This window comes from Mycteria americana, chromosome 5, assembly GCF_035582795.1.
Source record: "Mycteria americana isolate JAX WOST 10 ecotype Jacksonville Zoo and Gardens chromosome 5, USCA_MyAme_1.0, whole genome shotgun sequence".
NCBI classification, from domain to species: Eukaryota; Metazoa; Chordata; class Aves; order Ciconiiformes; family Ciconiidae; genus Mycteria; species Mycteria americana.
The window spans coordinates 32,943,653-32,971,540 of record NC_134369.1 but is presented as its reverse complement, the minus strand read 5'-3'; the positions used below and the strand labels follow the sequence as shown (position 1 = coordinate 32,971,540).

Sequence of the window (27,888 nt, the reverse complement as noted above, 5' to 3'; positions counted from 1 at the left end):
TGTCAGCAGTAGGAGACTGAGAGATGGATTTCTCAGATCTGCATGAGTTCCATAAATCCTTGTCTCTAAACGCCAGAGGTAAGTTGATTATAAAGCAGCATTCACAGGAAAAGCAAGCCTTACCTTGTGACAGACGACATGATCCAGTAACTTCACATCCATTCACAGTGCAGTGCGCACCCTGAACTGGTCGCAGTGTCACAATCCCACAGTTGTTGTCTATCGTACAATGATCCCTTTCAATCCACTGTCCCTGCAAAACTACAACGTATAGATTTGTTTTATCTCACCTGTTGAAGGGGTTGGGTTTGCAGTATTTTCCTCAGAATGAAGTACCATGCACTGTTTGACACTATGACTGCGTACTTCATACCTCAGAGAACTGTGTCATGTGCAGAACAAGGAGATTAAATTGTCATCTTTGATTGCTAGCCAAGTACCCAATCACAGAAAAAACTTACTTGACTCAAAATAGTGAGATTGCTCTTTTAAAGTATTTCTGGTTCTGGAAAACTATATACTGCTTTCTGATTTGTGAGCTGACGTGCAAATTCTTCTATTGTGCTGAATTTTCTTCTTGCTATTATGGTGTTTATTGCTTATATTTTATTAACCTACTGGCAGAAAATAATCAAACTTAACCAAACTTTGCAGAACTAAGCAAAGCTGAGATTCCACAAAGTGTCAAATTTCAGTATAAATTTTCAACTCTCTATGATAATTTGTAGCTCTTGAGATTGTTAAAATTAAGAGCAGAAATGAAATTAAATAAAAAATATTCTGAATAATTTGGATTTTATATCTAAAATACTCTGCCCAAGTAGAGTTGAAAAGCATTTTCAGTGTCTCATGATCACTTGTGCCACTAGTTTAGGATAGAACATACCAAGATTTGGATGTTGGACAAAGATATTTTTAAACTCTAGTGTTGCATTTCACAAGTGGGAAGAAAATGCTGAAAAGATCTCAATTAGGTCAAGACCATTGACTTTTTGACCTCTTAAACAAAACCAAAAAATAACTGAAAGATTTTAGCCAACTTAAATGATTATTCTCTTCTACTACCTTCTTTATAAAGAAAGCTAAATAGAAACATTACCTAGCTATTACACATGACAAATGTAAGCCTCTTGGTTTGACATGACCATATCATAAAATAATTTGTAATATCATTCTCTTACCAATGTCTTGATCTTGGTCCGAATCACTTCTTCCAATTTTGGTTGTTCCTTCCTAAAACAAGAAAAGAACTAATTTAAAAGTCAGTTACTGAAAGTGGATTATATATAATAATTTAAAAAGCTTTGGTAAAGCATCTTAGCAAATACCTGAAATAAATCACCTCTGAATGACTGAATTGTTTAGAGCAAACTCTATCTACTTCTTTGTAATAGTTCAGCCTGCTGTTCCCCATAGCGATGCAATTACTTCTTATCCTGCTGCTATGTCAGCTTCTCCTATTACGACTCCAGTAGATGAAGTAACCCGCAGTGGATGATTTTTGCACTGTGCTTTAGACAAATATTTTGATTATGAACACACGTTCTGGTGCTTTGAATTTTTACAGTGAGACTTGTTGTTTGCAGAAATGAGATAATTATTTTTATAAATATCCATGCAGGAAGAAAGAAGCTGCAAAATTATTATTCAGTTAACTAGGCTTTTCAGATATAAAAGTAACAGAATTCCTATTTTGTAAGGGAACTTTGTCATAGATTATGAATTCTTCAAACTAACTACTAAAGGATAACTTTTCTCCTAAACTTAAATGACATTTATAAAAAGTCTTCTTGGTGATTATGGTATATGGACAAGTTCCCAAACTTGAAGATTCAATAACTTAGAAGAAAAGAACTTCCTAAGAACAAAAGTCTCCAGAACAAGCAGATGCAAACCATATTATGGGCCAGTAATGGAAGGGAGAGTACTTTTATGGTACAGTGCAAATATCAATGAAACAGAGTCATTTAGTCAATACTATGAGAAAAAACTACCAAAAAAAGCAATGAATTTACCACCTGTCTAGTATGGTCCATTACTGGTTCTATCTTTTTCCTTCGGAAAACAAAGCAAGATCATTTCCCAGCTCTGCAGAGACACTATACTTGATTATTGTAAACTAATTAGTGAATGCGCTCTAAAATGACTTTAGTGGCAACTCTTTCAGTCATATTAAAATTAATTATGGTCTTTAAACTACTTGATTGTTTTATTCTAATCAGAATAAATTGAATATGCTTTCTGCTCCAAGCATATTATAACCTAGATTTAAAGATGAAGCAAGAAGTAGTAATCGGAAGCCTGAAGACTGGGAAAAGGGAAGCTATGCATTATTGTAAGATGATGCAGTTATGGGTAATTATGGGTAAACCACAGTGGTTTTGTGCATTGGAGGAAAAGGGAATGATTATTATTCAGTTCCTAACAGAGCTCAGCTATCTGAACCAACTAACAGAGCCCTCTGGTACAAGCCCTGCTGAGACTCTCTTGCTGAAGAGGCCAAAAGCTGGATTGTGCCCAGTGCCCCAGCTTTGGAGTAATTACCAAGTTACATGTCAGCTTAACGTTCAGTGGACTCAACCATAAAATATCCACCTGGCTTGGCCACAACTTGTAGAAAACTTATGATCCATATGGCCTTTGACTCACCTCACACAATCAAGTGAGTTAGCAACATGTATTTTATACAAAGAGAAGTAAACCAACTCCTAAAAGACCTCTTTATCAGCTATCTTCTTGACTAAACAAAGAAATAGTTATTGTAATGCCAAAAGAAACTTTTTTTTCCAATGTGCTGAAATAACTCTCTGGTAATACAATTTAATTCAGAAAAGTATATTACAGCAGTATTGGCTCATGAAATGCACAATAGTATCCCAGTTAGTGGAGTGATTCTGGGTGAATTTAAGTACAACTAAAAATTGCAGCTGAGAACAAGGGTACAAATATGATACAAGCAAACTAACTCAACTTAAAGAAGAAAACAAAACAAAAATAGCCATAACCCAGGCCCATGATGATTTCATTTTTTCCAATGCTATTACTGAGCTAATAATTTAAATATTTATACTCTTTCCTAATTTAATATTGAGTATTCTACCTGAAAAAGTGAAAGACAGATGATTCAGGTGAAATGATTGCACAACTTCACCTTAACATACGGAGGTACATCTTCAGATCTGTAGAAGTGCTTTTACATTGTTACCCTCTTCTGGTGTTTCCTAACTAAGGGTAGAATGCCCAAGGCGCATTATAGAACCATAAAGAGTGAGATTGCTTTCCCTCTTCAGTTTTGGGAGTACTCCAACTTTCAAAAAAGTTTGTGAAGTACATCTTTTTCTAAAACAACATAAACAAATCCCATATTTTTAAGCTATGCAAAAAGGTCTCTTAAATTATATGTAAAACATATTTTTGTTAATGAAAGACAGAAAAAAAGAACAGAACCTAAGAAAGAAAGGTTCTTTAAGCATAGGCATAGCATTGATTAGTGCAATTAATACTACGGAATATCAAGAGACTAAAAGAATAACACAATGTTTATTCTCTGTGATCTGAAAACTGCTGCCATGGCCTCTCTCTAGAAGTACAATGTAAAGTACTCTTATATGCTGAAGCCCTAATATGTAAGGAACCACTAATGTTTTACCTTCTTGCTGTTCAGATGAAGGTAATAGACACCAGAGTCTAAAAGATGCAAAGCACAAAGAAAAGAAAAGGCAGCATCTAGGAGCAAAGAAAGAGGGGACAAAGAAGTTAGTTTGACAGAGACACACTAATGACTTCAGGTGACCCTTCAAACTCGGTTTCTCCATTAAAATGAGTATCTTTGAATTACTTTAGGTGTTGTCAAAATTAGTATGTGAAAATATTTGCTGTTTCCAAAACAGCACATAATGAAAAAACATTTAAGTAGTAGCAATTACTTTTAATAAGTATTTAACTTATTAAATATTAGTATTAAGTAAATACTTAAATAAGTATTTAACTTATTAACTTATTAATGTAGGATTGAGGAGTTCAAGTTGCATGTTGATCAGCACTTCACATTATTAATTGGTCCCTAATTATTACCTGGTACAATTTCTTTGTCCTAGCATGAGAAAAATCAGTAAGGTTTCTCATTCAACGTGATAAAGAACAGCATGATTTCTGTTTCAAATATTTGTTGTAGCTATTTAACAGGAAAAAAAAAATCCTGTGTCCCTAAACTATATCAAGTAGCACAAAACCTAGATTTGGATTAAGATGTTTTATTAGTAGACGGATACATGGTTTTCAACCATATTTAACTCATTTTTAGCTAATGAGTGCACCTCTGTAGAGATGCCCATCCATCATTCCTTTTATGTTAAACAGCATCAATATTTCAGTGATTTCCATTCATTTAAACAACATTCAAAAGTTAAAGTCCAGCTTAGCACCAACTTATTAAAAAAAAAAAAATCCCCTAAAACTATTTGACCTAGCCACGGACATCACAAGCCACAATGTGGAGTAATATACATACAATGTTATGGAAGTTTCTTGGTGAAAACCTTGCCTTAAATGAGAAGCTACACAGCAAAACAATATCTATGAGGCCAAGATTTCTACCTGATCCTGGAAAATAGCCACTCAAGTGGGATCACAAGTAATAACCATTCAAGCTACACATCTGGAATCTACTTGGCAGGCCTGGTAGGGTTAAAAGAGCAATATATAGAAGTCACTGCCAAAGTGAGCTTGTGCTTGTTAAAGCTTACTTTTATCTTTGATCTACACATTACAAGTATTCCAGTCTCAAGTATACAAGTACCTAGGAAAATGTGGACCACGATGTCTGGTATACTTTAAGCACCATCCTTCACGTTTACACACGCACACACACGCACCTGTCCTCATGCTTTGTGGACAAACTACTAATGCCTAATTTGAGTATTTTGCTTTGCTTATGATACATTATCAAATAGTTTGCACAAGCATTCATAAGAGGTCAGCTTATTATTCCATATATGAATTCTTCTCCTCCTCCATTTTAATGTATCCTTTTCTGCTTTTTTCCCCCTGTTATCTGTGTCTTGTGGGCTGTGGCCTTTACTTTTTGATAGCTGTTGTTGTAACCACTTGTTGTTGTAACCACCTTAACCACTCTCCGTTTCCAAAGAAAACAAGTGTTTTCAAATTCAAGGGAAAAATAAGACAAGTGACAGTATCTTACCCTGAGATGATACAGCACCACTCCTGTGCTGAGGATATCATCATCCATGGCCATTAGATGAGGTAAACTAGAATCTATTGTTACTCCAGCTTTTTCTTTGTTGATGTCCACACTGTATTCTTCCATGATGGCCTTCCTGTCTGTCCACTTACTTGTCCAGTCTTTGGTCAATTGCTCAATCTTAAAGAATAGGAGAGGAAACTGTTTCACTTACTAAGCAGGTTAATTTTTCTCATACATAAATTTCTTCAGAAAGAACAGCAATTTTTTCCAGTTACTGGATGCAAAATTCTTTCACCAGTTGCAATGCAGGCATATTTCTAATTGTAGTACATTTCTGTGGTAACAAAAAAAATTGGGTAAAAACTGTACTACCACCTAGTGAAGCAGGTTTATTGAAGTCTCATTCCCAAAATGTCAGAAAGATACAATCATGCTAACTAGTTATTTTGCCTGTCTTTAAGCAAAACTTAATATCTCCAAAACCTTTCCAGGTCACCAATGATCAAATCTGCTTAGTAATTTGGTGACTGCACAATAATTTCCTTTGAATAAATTGGAGGAGTTTAATCTTAGAAGAGAGAGGCTCTGTATAATGAATTACTGTGATATATTGAGACGGCTTTCAAACAAGGAGTAGATTGTGCAGACTTAGTGATAGGCAAAGGACAGTATCCCATTAAGGACACGAGACATTCATCACAAATTGGTAGAGAGCACCCAACATGCATTAAGGATGGCAGTTTCCTGCATATTCAGAGCAAACAGGAAAGAATTAGGACAACAACATTTTCACTGTGGTTTCAGAACTATGGCAATGCTATCCCCCCTGGCCCAGTGAAACAAGAGAGAGTTACAGCATCAAATAGATCATACACACCTTCATTTCATTCTGAAGAACCAGCTCAGTCAGATTTCCATCCCTGTCATCGCTCCAAGAAGGACTGAAATTTCTCTGTACAAACAACAGCCACCAAGATCTACATGTTAGTTTCCTTATTCACAACTGGCAAGCATGTTCTTTCACTCTCCAGGATTTCAAGGAGATGAACTCAGGAGAAGGAAAGACAAAATACACAGACATTTGATGGTGCCTTCTAGTATCTAGCCTACACCTCTCTAGCTATTGCATGCAAGTTTCTGTGAAGAACTGGTGAAAGAGCATTAACAGAGAGATACTTATATGTAAATAAATCCTGGACTGTACTTCCAGTCTCTACCAAAACATGCTCTCCATGGCATGGAAAACCAAGACGCTATTATTATTTCAAAGGAGAAAAACACAAAGAGTGTCAGCTGTATCGTGAGGGCTCACAGGTGTTTACAACTTCTTTTGGGGGACAAGGTGTGCAGGCAGGGTGAAACCTCCAAAATACTGTTGAGGTCTACTAGTTCACTTTTTTGGGAAAGTGGATTGTAACAAGTCTGGCAGGGAAATTACATCAATGATTAATATTTTGTACTGCCTTGGTGCTTCCATATCCTTACAAATAAAATATTTCTATTTCATGGTATTTCTGGACAGCAAAACCATCCGACTCATGAAAGACAGGCAAGGAAATCCTTCCTAATCATTACACAACTGCTTATACTTCAGGATTATCAATGTAATGCCAGAAAAAGGAGAAATGACAGAAATGTGGTTAGCCTTATAATTATTGTGAAATAACTCAGAGAACAGTTTAATTTCCCTCCAGTTACAATAAACACGGAAAGATAAACAGGTAAGACGAAAGTAAGCTACTGTAGCTACCTAAAGCACCAGTTGGGAAGCTCAGAGCTTCCAGTTGGGAAGTGTTCCTACGTACCAGTTCAAAGCTCATCAGCATAGTTTTCAACCTATCAATTTCTTCTCGCAGTTCTCTGATCAGTTTTACATTTGCATCCTGAAACATTGAGACACAGATGTTGGAAAAATCATTCTTTAAAAAATTCTAGCTAAAGAAATCAATTCAGAGCTGTTCCAAGAGCCAGGAGGAGAGAACAGGCACACTCACAGCAATAGTCCTTGCTCCACACTGCCAGGCCCCTGGGAGGTACTGCCTAGGGGCAGGTAGTTCCCATCTTTGATAGGTTCTCTTTTCCCATAAACTTTGTTCCCTTTTCTGGACACAGACCTACCATAGTACTTGTTCCCATCATGACAATAGCTGGATACATCATTACTTTTATGGATTGACCTTCAAAATAGTCCCATCAGGTCAGAAAAATACTTTTATTTCTGTCATGCAGGGAAGAAAATCAGGCTAGAGGAGACTAAGTCAGAATGCCACCAACCATAGTATTAAAAGCCCTTGCAGCTGATACACAAAGCATTTACTGCCTGCTTGTGTGGAGGCATTTATCTCACTTTCAGAGTAAGCATCTCTGCACAGGCAGTTTCTGGAAACCAGGTTTTGGCAGGCAGTTCAGGGAAACTCTTGAGTCAAGAGTCAACCTTCCGTGGACTGTCAGTGAGACTTTGGCTCAGGTCAATTTGCAATGAGGGGAAGAAGGCAGCTAGCTGAAGGGACGGAGTTAAGGGTCTAGCATAGGCTGTGCAAGAGAGTGATGGGCACACAAGTTGGGAGGCCAAGAGGCTGTGTGTAACAAGAGGCTAACCCAGGAGGACTGTGTTTACTTGCCTGTGGCCTGTCACAGAGTTGAGAACTGCTGCTGCCAAAACCAAACACACTATTGCTGCACTAGTGATGTCTAAAAACTAGTTGTAGGCACTGGTAATACAGATGCAAATTAAATTTGGGAAACCTTGGATTAGAAGGGTTTCCTTCTGCCCAAGATTTAACAGAGTATCATTAGGAAAGCAAATAAATGAAGTACATCTCTAAGATTCTACCCTTTTATATACAGATAAAATCTTGATACACCCAGGCCAAATCACAAAAGAACACTACTAAAGTTGTAAAGTCAACTGCTCTAAGATTAGGAGATGCTGGAATCAAGACTTTTTTTGAAACTTTAATTCAGTCCCCTTAAATGAATACACTGTGATTCAGTCCTTAAGTTACATGATCACTGTAGGATGGCAGCCTCATGCAGAATGCCAGGTGAAGAGCAGCAATTCAAGAGTTTTATATTTCTAGCATGTGTGATTGTAGATCTTGATTATTATGTGCTATTTGAATTTTGCTTTGAAGACAGACAGAATTATGCATTTCCCCATGGATTTTTTTTATGCCAGTTCTCATCACTATACTATCTAAAACCTCCACAACTGCTAATCAGTCTGTTTTAACAGCATGTCTTTGATTGGGATAGCTTACGTTTTTCCCATTTGATTAATGTGGACTGGGGGTAAGAGTGGAAAATGAGGAACAAGCACACATCGAAAGTTTGCTTTAGGCATCTGGACTAGCACTGAACAAGAATGCTGTAGCAAGGGTAGTGACAGAATCCGGTACTCCAAGCCAGCATCACACTCTCCGCTTAATACCCTGCCACTTTTAACTTGTGCAGCCTGTGAAGGACCCCTGCACAATCGAACAGATGAATCTGCCATACAGTCAGAGTTCATACCTGGAACAGGCCTATTTTGTGCAATGAATGAAGCTGGGGTTCTGTGGCAAAAATTGTTCCCATGTATTTAAAGGCTTCATCATTTTGTGTACTGAAAAGATGACAAATTGAGACTACATAGGCTACCTTAGGCCTGGCATATTAACTTTCGAATTCTTGACTTTGCAACCTTAACAGAGTTCATTTAACATGCCAAAAGGAAGGGCTGCAAGGGTTATGCATTTCTACTAACAGGTTAAATAGTAACAAATGATCCTAACGGATCTGTATCTCTGCCAATATTTATGATAAAGATACAGGGTAAACATACATGTCATAACAATTTAAAGAGGAGGAGGATTGAAACTCAATGGACAGAGATGAAGAATGTAAAATAGGTGTGAAATTCTAAATGGTTTAAGCTGCAGGGGATCAAGGAAATTATTTCTATAATATCCAGGCTCCTATTTAGCTCTCATTAACATGGGAAAAAGAGGTATGAATTTTATTCAGAGAGCAGATATACTGAATAAACCTTAAATAATACACACAACTGCAGAACAAGAATGAAAAGCAGAACTCAAGGCCTCACCTCATTCACTCTGGGCTTGTTAACAATATTTTTGGCATTTGAAGCATATCTCAAGGTACTCATGGTCTCATTGTAGCTGGAGCTGGCAGGAGAGATAGCTACAGACAGAAAAGAAATAGAAAATAAACACTATTTTAAAAAGTAATCAGTTTAACCCATCACTTTTCAAAAAGGTGGATTTTTTTTAGTCTTGCTTCTTTAAAAAACAAACCCAAAAATATCCTTAGGGATATTTCATCAAGCTCACAGAGAATGTCTTCTCAAGATTGTATTTACAACCGAATAAATCACTTCCAATCAAAGCTATGACCTTGGAAAGACTCTTAAGTTTAACTTCATGCACAATCAGCATGCCTTTTCATTTCCTTGAGTATCCTATGAAGTATTTATGAAAATCTTTACAAGGACAGATTCTAAGTGATATAGCTGTCTTCTCACTGCAGTAGAGACGTATTTTAAGGGGGTAACGTAGTGCAAAATGTTAACAATGAACAGAAACCGAACTCACTGGCAATCATAATGGTCTTGGAGTTGCCCCCCAGACTGTCCTTCAGAAGCCAGGTGAGGATGGAGTCACGGTATGGGATATAAGCCGGTCGCCTGGTCCCACTGATGCTGCCTGTGGAAGGACTGTCCACATGACTGCTCTCCCCTTCGCTTGATATGGTGTTTATGCTTTGGCAGCTGCTGAACATCTGTGAATTTTGTGCTGAAGGAGAAATTCCACAGAGCTCAGGAAAGGGGTTATCTTTTTCTGTCATGGCTATTTAATTTTCTTAGATGTCATTACAGTTTATGAAGATGCCACACAGCTGTTCTGTTCAGTTTTTTGTTGTAAATACAGATAAACATTAAGACACAGCACATGGTGAGCGAGTCCTATGCTTTTATCACTACCCTTCAATATAAAGAACTACTGCGCTTACCTAAAGTGGAGATGACAATTCCAAGTGTAACTAATGACTTGTTAATATTGGCACCTTCAGTAATTCGATCTTTACAGTAACTGGGATCAGCTCTTTCACTGTAGCACACAAGCATGGAAAAGACAATGCAAACCAAAGAAAAATACTTAATTATTCACATACAATCAATATGAAAACATTATGTATTTTCCTGACATACAAGAAAACAGAAATTGCAAGCTTTGCAATTAAAAAAATAACATATGCTTTGAATACTTTACATTGCTCTCTGGTTCAGAAAGTCCAAACAACCATGAGCAAAGGCCATTGGCGCAAACTACTGTTAAAGACCCATCAAAACATAAATTCAAGCCTGAGCTGGGCAACTCAATCATAGTGGTTCTGAATTAAAAAAAAAAAAACAACATACATTTCACAACTCTGCAAGGGTAGACTGGTTTAATGCAAAAGTCTGTATATCCCCTCAATAATGCTTTCTCTGCTCAGACATTGCATGGCGATTTATGTTCTTGAGAAAGAAAAATGTCCTGTTCTCCAACTGTTCTATAACTCTTCAGCACAATGTCCATCTTTCTGTTCTCTGTCACATCCAACATAACCACGTGTTCCTCACTGAAATGCATAGCTAAGATCACAGACTTAGGAACTTTTGGAACTTGAACAACGTAAGCAGTAAGATATGACTATTTTCTCCTGCCGTGCTAGACAGCCATGAGGAATACATTCCTCCTTTTCTCTCTCTTTTCAAGCTCAGATTTGGTAATTCCACCAATAGCTACTGGAAAAGCCACTTAATAAGAACACAGAGTTGAATGGAATTACCTTAACTGTATGCAACAGCACAGTATTGGATCTGAGGACCCAGGAATTCCCTTCCCCAATGAAAACCAATACCCAATACAGAAGAACAGATGACAGAGACAATATTAGCTCAATATTCCTTGTTACTGTACACAAAAGTCAGGCTCATTGTTAGTTTAATGAAGTTTTAAAATACTAAATTTCCTCTTTTAAGGCAGTACTACCAGCATCTTCAGAGAAAATTACCTTTTTGCCCCTCAGTATATTATTACCTGCCTGCAAGGTCCACTAAGTTGATCTTGCTTGCAATTTCAGAAGGGAGATTGTTCTCCAATATAGCCTGAAGAGAAAAAATATAAATAAGGAAAATTATTCCTCTTAATTAATTAATGAAAATAAAACAGATGTGCTCTTTTGTTTGAAACTGAGTTGTACATATGACTGTCTCACTGCCTTTCTTTATGACCTTGACCCACTGACTATGTTCAAAACCATTAGCTCAACAGCTTTCTCACCCAACAGGGAAACTACCCTCTTATGCTGATTTCCTCTTGAAAAAAACCTTTACTGCCTAGCGACTGTGAAAGGCTTTCTTGTAGACCTTGCAGAGTTATTTTCCACTAATGTATTCCAAAGGTCTTTTGTGAAACTACTGAAAAATATCCCAAAACGTTCTGTGATTACAGGATGTTAGAAGTGTGAGATAGAAAAGGTTTATTGGATCACTGAATGACTTCCCTGCCAGGGAAGGATATAATTCCTCTGGAGAAAGGGTGCATTGTCTCTGGGAGAGTACTGGATGCCAAATGCTAAAGAGATGAGCACATCTGAAAAACTGGACAGATACAAAATTTTGGTAGGTGTTAAACTAATGCTATACTTCAATTAAGGATCCTAAACAAGTGTGGCAAAACATAACTTCAAACATATTCACACATAATTTTCACAGCATCCTAGAAGTGGTATTGCATTTCAAAGGGCTGATTAAAACTTTAAACATTTCTTTTTACACTGAGTCTTTGGCATTACTTCTGACTGTAAGCTTGCATAAAGGAACAAGAATACTTCAGTAAACACTCAACACATCAGGCGGTGTACGAAGTGTAACACATCTACAGTGTGATTCAAAGGAAATAAGTAACAGCTTCTACCGAGATTATTACAAACAGCAAAAAACAGTGACAAGTAAACAATGCACAACACATTGAAGAATGCTTTTTGAGAGTGAAGAGAAAAGGAATTTGGATTATTATTAGCTAACCTGAGAGTAGTGGATGGTGAAGATAGCGTGGGATCTGCTGCTGGCATTGTGAATATGTGTAGCTGCTGTGATTCTAGAAAGAAGAACAAACCATTCAATTACAAAGGCTTATTTCCCTGTATTCAGGGAAAGCAAAAATAACAAATACAGCAGATAAATGAAGATGAAGGAATGTGAAACTTGGAGAATATGGTACGCTGTATTCTTGGATCTGATCACAGAGTGTTTGGCAGAGGACCTGGAAGGGTGGAAACCAAGGGTCAGTTACAGGTGTTTTGGTCCACCAGCAGCACTTTGAAGAAATATCTTAAAGCAGCCTTACAGCACAGGTGTAAAGTGTTGCGTAAAGGTAGAACACAGCAGAGGAATACAGCCAGCAACAGTATCATACAGCTCACCCCCAACACCACTGAATGTACTGGCCCAGTACATTTTCTCCATATTGTCCACATTTTTATTTCTTGCCACTTCAAAGTGTCCAAAAAGCTTTATACACCACTTCTGGGGCTCCCTTCTGTCACAGGGCTGATACAGGTTAGAGAAGTCCAATGAAATTAGCCAGTCTACCTGTATGAGTACCAAATGAATACTGTAATTCACTCGTGTAGCACTTGCTTGGCTTTACCACATGGACAGATGGGTCACCAGGCTCTAGCCCTCTGACCCACTGCACTCTGGCTAGCAGGTACCAGGCACAGGAGGAAGAGGAACAGCGGCACTCTCCCACTGTCTCTGTAACACAGACTTTTGGAAATTCTACTTTCTTTGTTGTTGTTTTGATTAGACAAACCCAAAGAAAGCAGGGTTTTTCCTAGGGCAGAAACCAGGTCACAGGTCTTTTTGTTTGTCACTCTTGTCGCTTGCCTTGAATATCGGTTATATGGGCAGCCTTTAGCATCAGTTTTGCCAAGCTTACCCTCAACAACAGCAGACAATTTTAGTAGTGCAGACAAGGACTGTGGAACCACGTTTTTGTTACGAGCCCAGCTGTCAGAGTACTGCAGACACCAGTTGCACTAGAGAGCAGAGAGCTGCAGCTGTGCATACACCGCTGAGCGCCTGCCGCAGGAGGCCAAAGCCAGGACTCTCCTTCCTATTGCTCTCTGCTTCCTACACCTCCACAGCCATGTGAATGGGCGCTGACAAAAGCTACAGGCAGTCTAGTGCATCATGGTTTTAAGTGAGCCTGAGCTGAGGAAGCAGGAAAACGTGAACTAGTCTCCAGGTGTTGGAGGAGAAGACAAACAAGTAGGTAGAGAACAGAAAACAGCTCTACAGTGGGCAGACAATATAAGGGAACAGCACTAAAGTTTATAAAGCAAAAGAGAAATAGAAAGTGCCACAGGATTTGGAGAAGGAAGCGTTAGTACTTGCTTCTCACCACTGACAATACACAGGGTATTTGGAGGGCAAGTTCACATCTCAACTACTTATAACGCATGTGAGCATTTTTATGGGAGAATGTATGTGTTAGTTTTTCATATATTCTATTGCATCGTGGCATGTGGTGTACATTTTAATAGTTTTAACTGTTCTAATAAGATTATTTAGATTCATTGCTTGTTTTGCTTTACACAGCACCAGGGCTATGCTTTTGGAAATTTGGAAATTTGTATTTCATACATTTTAAAAATTTTATTCTTAAGCATTTGAGACTGAGTCTTGCAAAGTGTCAAGAGAAAAAAAAAAAAATAGCACTGAGAGTTACAACAAAAATAATGATTGCATGTTGAAAATCATATTTGTTTATTTTATAATGGACAGGTGCAGCCAGAGCAGGGTTGGAGATGGCCTGATAAAACCAACTGGTAGAAAAAATGCCTTCAGTAAACTTTACTTGTTGTTAGTACAGGAGCTGTCCTCTCCCCCATGAAATGCACCACCCATGTTCAAGGGGAGTTTCCCCTCCTATCTTTCCTGTATAGTCAGACCTGGAGCTGTCATTCTCCATCTGCTCCCCTCCTCCCTCCAGCCATATGGGGCAATTGCAACCTGTTCCCCACCTTCTTCATCCCTAAGATCTTGCTGATGTTCATTTGGCATCATTTTCCAAACTGTGGATGTTTTAAATTAGTTTGTTTGCATTTATAATGTGCTAATAAATACTCTGCAGAATATTTCATAAAAATAAAGACTATAGGTAAGTAGGAGTTTTTGAAAAGTTACTCAGAAAAAGAAGTTGCTTGGTTTCATGCAAGTGACAGAGTTTGAAACTTCAGCATCACAAAAACTTACAAAATATTGAACGTCTGATTTTGTCTACGTCATCTATTTCCTTAGCAATGGGAGGACTGTGGGATTACAGTAGTAGACAGACTGGAATTTTGTTGTTCTGAAAGTCTCTTCTTACCATAGAGTTACATCTATTGATTGCTACAGGCAGAAGCAGCAAAACTTAATCCTGCTGTATATTCTATGTTTTTGTGATAATGCAGCTTAGTTTTTATTTACTTCCCAGCATCCCTGATATTCTAAAATCTTGACCTCTCTTATGATAAGACTCAATATCAATTTTGGAACTGTGATTTGTATTTGGAGGATCCTTTCAAATATAACTCTTTTCCATCACTGTAATGGCAGTTATATTGATATCCAAGGCTCCTTATCAAAAAGGTAAAGAAGTGTCTTGACTAATGAGAGCCAAAATCATTGGCTTCACTGGTGTGCTACTTCCCACAGTTCTTTTGTAGCAAACGTGCATGATTTGGGCTAAGAACTTAAAAAAATACTTATACAAATTAAAATCATTAATTATAAACCAAATGCTTTTAGAAATAAAATACAAATACACTATCTTTTCAGCAGTTTTAAATCACTAAGTTACACTAACAAGTGAGTTGAAAGCTATACAGTCTAAATTGTGATGAGCAAGTGGAAGAGGAAAACGGAAGTCTGTTTAGAGCAAAACGTTTTCCTGGCATGCACTTTTTATCCCAGACAGATGGTTGAATTTTGCAGGTAAGTCAGCATGGGATCAGTTTTGAAGAAACAACTTCATGAGCGCTTGTAGCTCTCATTGTGGATAATATTAGGATATGTAACATCTTAGGTGTACGTCACATGCAGGATCAGCAAATCTGACATCCTGTCACAACAAAGCATTGGCAGCACTGTCAGTAAAATAAAAATCAATGAAATCAACACATGGTGAAAGAAGTGTTAAATAAAGATGGAGCGGGTTTGTTTTATAAAATACCTTTTAGCTATTCCTTCTTCTAGAAGTTCTACAACTTGCTTGTAGTCTGTAACTAAATGTTGGGTCAATCCTGCCAAAGATTTAAAAAGCGTTAAATGCATATTTTTCTCAGGAAGTTTCAGTCAGTTTACCCAACAATTTACCCAACATCAGGAGCATAAGGATGTTCTGCTGGGATGCCAGTCTGTTCTACAAGTAGTCTCTCAACTAGAGTAACTATTTTATTTTTTAAAAAAAATATTTTCTATTTCAAAAATAAAATAAAAAATTGCAGTCCATCCTTCAGAGGCAGTGACAACAGTATAAAAAAAATGCCTTGTACCTTCAAAGTACAGACCTTTTTCCAACTTGTCTGCAGAACAATGGTATTTAAAAAACAGTATAACTGAAACTCCATAAGAAATTTTCAGCTAGGTCACTGCTACTAATTGGGTACAGATCCCATAAAGAAGCTTTTTGCTATTGCCTCTAGATAATGGCTCTGCTCACGCAACTAACAGAATTAGGAACCAACCTCTGTGAATATTTACCATTTACTCATCTAGGCTTCAGCCTGCAACACTTAGGAGTCTTCACGCTCTGTTCTCCCCAAAGGGTACCCAAATAATGATATGAAACATCTGGCCTTTTCATATCTTCTGCTTTCAGGGTTTACTTTCCCATTTGATTTTTATTTTTAAGGGGGAAAAAACCCACTGAAAACAAATGGAAGAAATACTGCATTGCAGAGCCTGCTGTGTTGGAGCGGTGGTTGTGAGTAACAGGGCCCCAGTGGAGGGCAGTGTGCTGCTGTGCTGTAGTGGCACTGCCAGCCCCTTGCAAAATGCAAATTCCAGCAGACACAAAATTAACCTCAACAGGCTTGTATTTCACATAAATCCAGTTTAAAATGCCTCGTTTGCATTTTATGGTGATGATTAGTTATAATTTGTACTGCAGTGATTCCTGAAAAACCACCTGAGTTGTGATGCAAGTCTTCATCATACAATACCTAGTAAAACACCCCTTTGCAGAATGTTTTATCTCAGAGCTGGAATCCAGGGCTACTTCCTCCCTTGGCACTGATTTAGGTTTGGTTTGTTTTACTGCAAGCCACAAAAGTGTGGATGAAGGCAGAGTACTGAAAAATGTGATTTATTTGGATCAAATAATTTATCTACTGCTAGAATGTAAGTCAAGATGAATATAAAATTCAATAAGACTGAAATAAGTACTTCTGACATTGTTAGAGAAAGTCTATCCTTACACGATAACAGCTTGCTTAACTTTAAATGAAAGCAAAATCTAAGCCAAAGATGGGAATTTATTTTAGTCCTTTAACAACTGATACACGCAAAGAAAAAAACAAAAGATTTTTGAATCACCCACACTTTTAAAAAAACCCTAACGGTAGTGTGCATACACCCACAGTCACACACACACAAAGTATAGGATGATTTTCAAACAAAAGCATTTCTTCTGCTCTCTAGTGTCCCTTTACAGTACATTAATTCCAGAAGTCATCACATTTTCCATTTGAGAAAGAGGCCCATTATTTTTCCAACAGCACTGGGATCTTCAAAGCTCAGAATATGGAAACTATCATATATTGTTTTCCCAGACCCTTTTTCAGAGTCTTATTTAATCAAATAAAAATCCAGTTATAAAATGGAGGCATGGAAGAAAGTCTTACCTACCTACATTTCCATAAGTACTGGAATAGTGAATCTAGCACAGAGTTCAAAACATTTAGTTTTTCAATAAGGTAAATGAAATATTGTAAATGTTTGAAAAGAAACGATAAAGTATTCTGTTGGCTGCTAGAAAAAGAAAGGTCATTTTCAAGTCCCATAGAAAGATCAAAACCACTTCTCGTCTAGAAATCTGCCTTGGAGTAAGAAAGGATCTCCCCCAGAAATCTGTCTCGGAGTAACAAAATAGATTGCATCATTTCCTGATTTAAGAGAGGCCGATTCCTTAACAGTGCAACCATCTGTGAGGGAGAAGTTTGAAACAATTCCAACCCAAAGCACTGAAACACTTTCAGCATTTTAAAGGCTACAATCTCACAGCCTTTACGTGGAAAAATGATGGGCTGGAAACTATTCAAAATACTTAGTGTTCAGAGCTGGGACTTCCTGACAGGACTTGCAACTGGAAAATGCATTGCCCACAGCATCCAAGCATCCTTAAAGGGGTTAAAGTTTTCTGATTTTCCTCTCTGTCTGCACTCTGGATATCATTGACACCAACCACACAACTGACAAACTAACTGTACACTGGGGAGCTCCTGATCAAAGTCAGCAAACCTTAAAATTGCTGATGGCTTGCAAGAAGTATGATGCAAATACAGATGCTAGTCTTTGACGTACTGGATCTATGGGAAATAATGGAAAATTTCTGAGCTTTGCTGATGTTCACCATTTTTCTCCCATACAGCAAATTGCCTGGAAGGGGAATACAAAACAAGCCCTCCTTCTCGTGAGCTTGCTGATAATTCTGATCTCAGCCATCTAGCTATTGGAAACAATACTCTTGTGCTCTGATCCAGCACAGACAGACTACATATAAAACTGCCAAAGACTATTTCAGCACGTAGAAGGCCCTCATTACAGAGATCAGCAATTGTTGATTGCAGCAATATATTGCTGCAGTTGAGAAGGGCATTTTGTACCAGTGTTGTGAACCACTTCATTTTCTTGAATTTGATGTTATTAAAAGCAAGCTGACTGTACTTCTCACCTGCATTCAAAAGACCTCTGGACTTTCTCACTGCTGCTTATTTTTGATGTGAGCTAATGAGTGCAGTTCCAAAAGGAGCTATGTAATCATACTTTCTTTATTAGTCCCTCTCCCCAGAAGATGCTGGGATTGTCTCAAATAAAGTAAACTGTTACAGTTCTTAATTGCATAAACTGTACATAAGCATATTTATTTATTAATACATACTTACATACACATATCTAAAAAAAAGAACTATGTCATCTGACTGTTGCCCTAAGCCACTGACTCATCAGCCTGAAATCACTTCTGTTCACATGCTCTCACAACAGCATCTAATTACATCCCATGATGCCTTCAGCAGAGAAATTCCTTCATTTTTCATGCATGTGATCATTTCTTCTAAAAATGCGAATCACATTTATCATTAAAATTAAAATTTTTCTTACCGGCATTAACACAATAATTTTTGGAGGCTTTCATAAGATACAGAGGGAGAGAATCTTCTAAAATAAAGTATTTATACTGGATTTACGAACATGGCCAAAGCTGGAAAATATTATTTAAGTTAACCTTTTTCCATTATCCTTTCCTCTTATTTTACAAAATCTAATCAATTGGGAACTTTTATGGGATATTTCAGAACTCTAACATAAAATTGTTCCACTTAAAAATTTTAGTTGTTTCTAAGTATAAAATCCTTATCCAAAAGGGGTAAAATTAAATTAAAAACAACAACAACAACAACAACCACCCCCCCCCCAAAAACAGAACTGGAAAAGAAGTGACAGATTTGGCCTGGAAGGTTCCAGATGAAGACAAAATAGTGACAAAAGGCAAGCCAGCCCATTGGCAGAAGCTATAACTTCATTTTCTTTTAACACAAGGAAACTCCATTATATGCAGCCAAGGAATCACTGGAGATATAAGGCCTGAGAAAAGGGATGGAAATTGCCAAGGAAGGAAGCAGTTTAAAGACCTTTTCTTGTGCGGTGAATGAGCAGCTGCTAAAAGAAAATAATTAGGATCTGTACTCCACCAACAATTAAGTTCTCCGATAACAAGCAGGTAGAAAGAGAATCTTGGAAAGACCTCAATAAAGGCCAAATGTCTATGAATCTGCTTTTCAAAGAATGATAAGTTTACCATACTAATGAGACCATTAATTCATTTATTTTCCAACTCTCCTTAAACAGGATGCTGATGTGCTGGGAAAGCACAGCTGAAATAAACAGAATGCCAGATAGTCCCTTGTGTATAGGACCATGCAAGTTAAACATTTCCCAAGTGCTTATTTCAAATTTTGAGAGGAGGAATTGGTAACAAACATCGGTTGTTAGATGTACTGTGACTGATACTGCAGATGCCCAGGGAATGAGAGCTCGGAATTCCAGGTTCCATTCAATCACAAGGTCAAGTCACCCTATCTGTTGTCACATCTTGGCTTAATCTCTGAAGTGGGGATAACAATCTGACATGTAATGCCGTGATAAAGAAAAAGAGAGGGAGAAAAGCGAACCAGGGAGAACAGAAGGAATTTACATAACAGAGACAAGAACTCTATTTAAAAGCCAGAACAAATCAGTATTTGATCTGATGTGACAGGACCAATAAAATTTGGTGTGATATGCATTTTGCATACTAAATGCATACCTCCCAGGTGTTACTACCTATTGGTTACTACCAAATAGGTTACTACCTAGGTCACTACCTATTTGATTGTAACTACCCAGGTTACTACCTATAGGTTACTACCTATTTGGTGGCCAGCCAAGCAGTTGCAGAGTCAGTGATACCAGAGGCAACTTTGGAATTCTGCCCACTAGATATAAGGCTCACTGAAAAGGAAACATATGCATTTACTTTCTAAACAAACTCACTAATTTTTGAAACTGGCATCAGTTTGGAGAAGACTCTTCCTTCTGATCTCCACTGTAAAGCTACTCTGTATGATTTTGCACTGGTGCACTGATTTTGAAGGACATGCCTTTTGTCAGTTGTTGGTCAGATAAACGTCAATGTAGCAGGCAAACTTTACATTGGGAGCTCATCAATTTACAAAGTAACGATGGCCAAACTCCAATTTAAAGCTATCTAAGACCCTGAAGTGAAGGCACCAATCAAAAGTGGAAATGAACTGGAAGTATAGAAAACAATGAGAGAGAAGATAAGAACTAAAATAAGAAAGACAACTGAAATGGGAAAAATACATGTGGGGTTTTTTTTCATCTGTTCTCTGTCACCTGATTTGAAAGCTATGGTTCATTAGAAGACACAAAGCCACCAGAGGGGCTGCTGTTGCAAGTGTGAATTAAAAAGTGTGTGATGTTTTTAATCATATAATGCACCTACATTACCCATCCTGTGCTTTTTCAGTTTAATGAAGGAAAATGAATCGTATTGGGTTCTTGACTGGGTAATACAGATTATAATTGCTTCTCATGGCCTGGCCTGCAACACCAAACAGTTGAGTTTATCTACTTTATTATTATTATTATTTTGTAAATATACTGCTGCCAAGGACTGAAACAGGTATGGAAGGACCTCAGGCTGGCCTGTACAACCCATTTAGAGATGATGTTGGTGGATTTCTTGATCAAGTTAAGATTTCTGTAAAACAAAAGGAAGCAAAACATTATGGCTCACACACAATGTATGCTTGGAAAAGCAAACAGAAAAGTGCAGGATATCCAGCCAGTGGGATAATGGAGGCAAAGCTTTCAGTATATTACACATGTTCATATTAACAAGCAAAATATTTGAGGAACATAACTCTTGAAGAATAGAAGCAATTAGGATCACGCCAAGAACATATGCAAAGATACATACAGACCTGATACACATTTACTTGAAATACTGATGCTAGTTATGAAGCCTGCTCTCACCTTGAACATATGGTCCTGTTTCAGGGTGTTCTCGGACTCGAAGTGTGTAAGGTTTCTTTCGGTCTGATTGTTTTAACAGATCTCGGACACGCTCATTATAGATTTCAAGAAAACTGAAAAGCAAAAAAAAAAAGATTTTTAAATGCACACAATTAAAAAAAAAAAAAGAGAGAAAGTATATATTTAGACAATATAACTACCTGAGTCTTATATAGACCTTCATGATAAAGTTAATGAATTCATTTTCATTTTCATTATCTCTGTTACTGCCCCTTCCCATGCAGTGCATGTAGAACAAACTCATAGTAGCAAATTTCAAAGAAGCAGGAGGCATTCAGTATCTTATTTAAAAATTCATAAAATATTCTTTTTTAAGACTAGTGAGTTCAAATTCCCAAACTTCCAAACATAATGCTTCGTTAGATCAATGGGAATGATGAATAAGAATCAAACATAGGATTATGGCTCAAATTTAAGAGTTAAACAAACAGGAAGTAAATTTTTAATGCACTCCTATTTCAGCTGTCTCTACAAAGGTGAACAGACAGCATCCAAAGAACTATACTGAGGTAGAAAACTAAAACCAGCACTTTCTCATCCTTCCTCTGTGTTCTCCTTGTTCCAAAATGATTATAATCTGAGAAAACAGAAACAAAATAAACTAGTCTTTGCTTTGTTTGATTACAGGAATATGTTGTTGAAAGCATTCATAGCATTGCCCCAAACAGTGACACACTTACCTGACCTTTACTCTGCAAGATGCTGTCTGGTCTGAGTAATCATCCTTTCTTGAAAAGAGGCCCTGCACAAACCAGAAGTCTATGTAAATTTTAAATCCATCAAGAAAATCTAACGCCACAAGTGCAAGTGAAATAAAAAATAAGTACCTCACATATACGAGGTGTCAGCCCAATGGATGCCTTCAAATAATAAACAAACAAACAAACAAAATTAAACCATATACTTGCTATCACTCTTGCAAAACTCTTTGTTAAATAAAAGCCAAGTTATAAGAAAAGGAGAGAATCATAGTGCAGCATTAAAGTAATGACTGTATGGTAGATTACAACACAAACCGCTCTGGAGTGTAGTTCAGAACAGCATGCCAATGCTTTACTACTCCAGCTGAAGCATCTTGCATGTGAAACACTGCAGGTAGTCATGTGCTGTGTAACATCAACTGTCTTAGCTTCAGTGCAAATGCTATTTATAGCAAAAGTCATTTTAGAGCAACTTATACAGCATCAATGAGAAGTTTAGAGGCTTGGGTTTTTTACATCAAACTAAGAGCTGTTTGATGTAAAGATACTGGACATGCGTATGTCAGAGGTGTCGCAGTCCAGGCCAACACTGCAACTAGTTTGATTGGTCACAAATATTTTGTTTTTTCCTTATTCTACTGTTATTTTTTTATGCTATGGCATCAAAGAACTTGGAACAGCTTTATGTTCTAGATTTATAAATCTGTTCTCTCAGAGAGAACAGGATATAGGCTGCTAACAGTACCCAAACTAGCCCATTTAAACTTTGCCCAAACAGTCTACACAGCACTGAAGTAACAGTGTGGTTTTGTGTGACGAACTGTTCTTCTGACATGAGTGCTCAACACTTAGTGATCGCAGTGCCAACACATCCTGAGAAAGACTCTCAGTCTTAGGTGGAATCTGCCTGCTGAACAGCATGAAAGGCTTTTAGAAGGCACACTTGAAATGGTGTTGGGGGAAGAAAGTCCAGGTTCATCAAGTGGACCACTGTGGACAAAAGTTCAGTTTATACCAAACACTTGTTTCTTCCTAGCTTTGAACACTGTTTCACAGTGAATACTTGTTATTAAAGATCACATGAAAGCAGGATTCCATTGGAAAAAGAAATCACTTTATAAGCCAGAAATCTCTTAGAAACACTACACCTGGAAATTTCCTTGGAAAGAAATAATAATAATTTCAAGATGTGGCCATTCTGAATTGCTAATATATTTTCAAAATAATGTAATACAAATACCCTAGTTTATCACCCATTAACCCCAATTTTAACAATCCTTCAGGCTTTTCTGGAATTAAGCTTGATTTAGAATAAAATTAAGAGATAATTAGGTCATGATTTAACAAAATTCTATTGCTGAGATCTGTGGGAAAATAAAATTTTAAAAATCCAAACTCCTGTCAAAAGCATAAACCATGCCAGAACAGTCTTTTTCTTATCTTCAGGGTTTGAACAAATTTTACCCTTATTTCACCTTAAAAATTGAATCCCATGGGTGTAGGAAATAGTGGTCTACTCATGCACTGTTAAATAAATTTTTTCTTTTTTAGGGGCATGTTTCACCAACAGCCAAGAATATTTATGGATAGAGATCAAATTGCCTTGTGTTGCAGCAGAACACAGGAAATCCTCAACTGACTCCATCGATCTGAGTACCAAGATTAAAATGCACTTTAAGTCGTTCCTGGTAGACAAGAATCTTAAAAAGTAACAGCTTCTGCAAACACCATTCAAATACATTTCAAAACTAGAAGTGAAGCAAGTATTAGCTTCCAGAGGCCGAAGGATAACTTCTGCAACTGATAAACGTCTCAAGTAGATAATGAAGCCTGTTACAAAAGCATTCCTGTGAATTGTATCCAGTTTTATTTGTGAAAGTAATTTAATTTCAGCATAGCTCAGACTGCCAAAAAATTCTTTAAGAATGAATACTTTGTACTATCTTGAACTATAAATTTCTAAAACCCAGAACTATTCAGGGCTATAGGGTTTTTTTTTGTCCCCTAACATGGCGTAAGATTCACGCATAGTAAGATGAAGGTTATCTAAAATACATATTTAAACTACACCATATTTTCTAGTATTTTTAGCTGATACTACATTATTTACCTAAATGTAAAGGATTAACTCTCAATTTATATATATTAATACCAAATAAAATATGTATAAGTATTCTGCTCAACAAGCACCATAATCACAGTTTAAAAATAAAGTGATGTTTCTGCTGGACATCCCACCCTCAATCCTAAGCGTAAAATGAATGATGTGACTCACAGGTGTTCCCATCATTGTGTAAGTTTTTCCTGAACCTGTCTGTCCATATGCAAAGAGGCAGATGTTGTATCCTCTAAATGCACCTGACAACACGGAAGTGCCAAGGTCCTGGAACACCTGGAAAGACCAAAAGAAACAAAACTGTGCATGAATAATATGCCTCCCTATAAACACTCTGCACTACTTGTAGATCTTGCAGCTTTAATAACTCCATGGGAACAAGGATCTTCACAGTATTTGTCTTTTTAATTTATCAGACACAATGTTAAGTGTCCACCATTCACTTGTTAGATCTTCGTCCCGATGATGGTATGCCAAGCACAGTGCTGACACTGAGCAGTAGTGTTTAATTGTGCTTCCCTGCCTGCTATCTCTTATTTTATACTCAGACTGTATGAATTCTTGAGGATCTCCCCCACCCCAAGTTTTTACAGTCCTCAGCATATATCTGACAGAAAGGCATGATCAAGGCTCTTTGACGCAATGACATTAATAGGAGCATTAGGCATCAGAATTAGAGGTCAAAAGCAAAGCCAAGTCTAACACATAGCCTGCAAGCAGACCTCATCCAAGCAATACTTATATCTGACCCGTCTGGTCAGTGAGCGACACCACCAAAGACTAAATGCTTTCTTTCCTGTTCATGCCACGTGCACAGTGATGTGCCTTCTGCTCACTGTAACACAGAGCCAGGAACTGTTACCACCAAATCAGTGTCAGCCTCTAGGGGCTTCCAAAGCTTGCACTGGTCCCACTGTGTCTGCAAAAGATGGACCATCACAGCCAGACTACCCATACAGCAAAACATTCCTTCTGCTTTCCTTGTTCCTTTTTTGGAGATGCAGCTGCCCCACATTGTGACCACGTTCTCAGCACATCAAAGCCTTGCCATAGACCAGCTGAAAGGACACCTGGTAAGGTTTGCTAGGAAGTGCATGGTGGATCAAAAGGTTCCAGCAGGCAGGCTGCCAACCCCTTAGCACAGCTTTGTCCTTTCAAAAGAAACTTTACAAGTATTAATGGTTTTGCCATTCACGTAGAAAACTAGCTAGTATATATAGAGAGATGGATACAATTTCAGTGTTTTGCTGCTAAAAAATCTCATCCACTGCCAGGTCATTTGCTTCTCCAATGGACAGATGTCCTGGTTTTGGCTGGGACAGAGTTAATTTTACAGAGTAGAATGGTATAGTGCTATACCATTCTACTCTGTAAAATTACCACTACAGAGTATACCACTAGTGTAAAATTACCACTCTGTAAAATTACCACCAGTGTATACCACTACAGAGTAGCTGGTATAGTGCTGTCTTTTGGATTTTAGTATGAGAATAATGTTGATAACTCACTGATGTTTTAGGTGTTGCTAAGTAATGTTTGCACTAGTCAAGGACTTTTCAGCTTCCCATGCTCTGCCAGGTGCACAAGAAGCTGGGAGGGGGCACAGCCAAGATAGTTGATCCAAACTGGCCAAAGGGCTATTCCATACCATATGGCATCATGCTCAGTATATAAACTGGGGGGAGTTGGCCAGGGGGTAGTGATCACTGCTCGGAGACTGGCTGGGCGTCGGTTGGCAGGTGGTGAGCAGTTGTATCACTTGTTTTTTTCCTGGGTTTTGTTCCTCTCTCTCTCTTGTTGTTTTCCTTTTCATTACAATTTATTATTATTATTTTACTTTATTTCAATTATTAAACTATTCTTACCTCAGCCCACAAGTTTTACTGCTTTTGCTCTTCAGATTCTCTTCCCCATCCCACCAGGGGGGGAGGGTAAGCGAGCAGCTGTGTGGTGCTGGGTTGCCAACTGGGGCTAAACCACAACAACAGATAAATGTACTAAACCTGATATAAGAATCAATAGTAAAACATATTTCAGAGATATCACCACTTCACCTAAACTGCCCAGAAAAAAGATTAAAAATCCTCTCCTGAGACTTTTATTTTCAGATCATATTTCAACTCAAATTGAGACAAGATTCTAATTTCTAGCTGAAGAATCAATAATATTCTCATTTGGCAGAATTCAGCTACCGCTGCCCATATTCGTAAGGGTATGTGGCATATCAGAGTATCTGCTTCATTAGGATTATCACATCAAGGAATTTTTCCATTCAAAGAGTAACAGTGAAAGTCATAAACAAAACACATGGACACAAATGTAATAGACAAGGGATAACAGAGACAGTGACAAACTCTCCAGTCACTATTGGACCGGCCATTAAGAAACTGAAGCATAGCTTTGGAGAGAGCCAAACTGGACTTCACAACCAACAAGCTGGGGGAAACAAGAGGAACAGGAGGATTTGGGATATTTCAGGGGAGCCTGCAGGGCTATGCAAAATTTACTAAGAAATGTTTAAGGTGAGAGGGGTCAGGAAGGAGAAGGGGGTATAAAAGAGGCTGGTCCCATGGGAGCAGCAGTAAACCATTATGCTTGTCTGACTGAGACCTGAGCCTGATCACCACAGTCTGTCCTATTTTCTTATTAAATACTTTATTGATGATCTTTCTTGTAACCACACTCTCTGCCCCATCTGTGAGTGCTGTAAGGACTAGATCCCAGCAGCTGGAGAGACTGGACTGAATTTAGGGCCAGCAATGGAGTCAGAAGACCTCAGGTGATAGGGCCATCACATCAGTGGTGCCAGCAAACGAAGCCAGTGAGAGTCTCAGCGTTGGTAGCCGGTGGGGCCATAGACCTAAGGAGCATGGTTGCAGGGTGCCAACTATCAGGGAGACTGGGGGTAGTAAATTCAGGTCAGCAACTGAAGTCAACCTCAGGTAATACATCCCCCACATCTATGGTGCCAGCAACTGGAGCAAGTAGGAGTCTAAGTGCCAGCAACTAGAGTAGGACTATGTGTCACAGGGTCTATGTCCCAGCTACCAGGGGGACTGGAGCAGTGTGAGGGTCTCTGGCAGCAGCTAGAGAGGGGACCATGGGTCCCAGGGCCTGTGTTCCAGATGCCAGCTACTGGGGTGGCAGAGGTGAAGCAAATTAGGGTCTCAGTATCAGCACCAGGAGCGGGGAAGCACCACCCCCAAGGCCTGCATGCCAGCTACTGGCATGGAGGGTGGGGGGCCGAGAAGGGGCTGGAGTGCTGATATGCATCAGCATGGGGGTGTGTAATTTGCTAGCAGACTTCAAACTGGACGAGCCAGTGAGCAGGAGATCTAGAGTCCAGGCAGGAATAATAAATGGGAATAGAGCCCATGCTGATAGTCAAGGGTTTCAGGGCAGGGGTGCTTGTGAGCATATGCATGTTTGGTAGTAAGCAGCAAGCTGGGCTATCAGGCAAGTAGACCTGTAGAGCAGTCAAGAGGGCTCAGGGACTGGGCACCAGTATTAGAGTGTGCGTATTTTCACTAGCAAACTCCAATCCTGATCAGCTGGGTAGGAAGAAGGGGACGTGGCTGTCTATGCTTATGTTTCCTGTGTGTGCTTGCAGTGTTATATGTGGGTGTTGTTGAAGGCAGTGGCTTCTGGGACCATCTGCATAGGCGGCTGCATCAGTGTCCTGTGTCCTCTGTCCTTGTCAGTGTTTGTGGTTTTGGCATACACACAGGGACTCACTATTGGTTGAACTGAACTTGCAACGGGGAAAGCAGCTGCCCCGTCCATCAGTCTGGGATGGAGAGACCTCCAGGTCTCCAGGCACACAGGGCTGGCCTCCAGGGGCTGGGCAAGAGGAATCCCCAGGTCCTGGAGTCCACAGGAGGCAGTGGCCTTACACATCCCTTAACTGTATCAAGTTTATTATTGGGGACAACTTATCTATGGTCTTGAATAATTA

At 38.4% G+C, this 27,888-nt stretch overlaps 1 protein-coding gene across 1 annotated transcript in view; it reads right to left on the bottom strand.

Annotated features, from left to right (window-relative positions):
* The window catches only part of STARD9 (StAR related lipid transfer domain containing 9), a 118,249-nt gene that overhangs the window by 39,593 nt on the left and 50,768 nt on the right, over positions 1 to 27,888 (bottom strand). The window contains exons 4-18 of the mRNA XM_075501626.1: positions 24,093 to 24,209; positions 21,944 to 21,976; positions 21,797 to 21,858; positions 21,057 to 21,169; positions 15,472 to 15,541; positions 12,276 to 12,348; positions 11,287 to 11,354; positions 10,214 to 10,311; positions 9,796 to 9,996; positions 9,288 to 9,385; positions 7,009 to 7,086; positions 6,081 to 6,155; positions 5,201 to 5,380; positions 1,182 to 1,233; positions 124 to 261 (exon numbers count right to left, since the gene is read on the bottom strand). Of these exons, the coding sequence (XP_075357741.1) occupies positions 124 to 261; positions 1,182 to 1,233; positions 5,201 to 5,380; positions 6,081 to 6,155; positions 7,009 to 7,086; positions 9,288 to 9,385; positions 9,796 to 9,996; positions 10,214 to 10,311; positions 11,287 to 11,354; positions 12,276 to 12,348; positions 15,472 to 15,541; positions 21,057 to 21,169; positions 21,797 to 21,858; positions 21,944 to 21,976; positions 24,093 to 24,209 (1,456 nt within the window). The remainder of the gene's footprint in view (positions 1 to 123; positions 262 to 1,181; positions 1,234 to 5,200; positions 5,381 to 6,080; positions 6,156 to 7,008; positions 7,087 to 9,287; positions 9,386 to 9,795; positions 9,997 to 10,213; positions 10,312 to 11,286; positions 11,355 to 12,275; positions 12,349 to 15,471; positions 15,542 to 21,056; positions 21,170 to 21,796; positions 21,859 to 21,943; positions 21,977 to 24,092; positions 24,210 to 27,888) is intronic.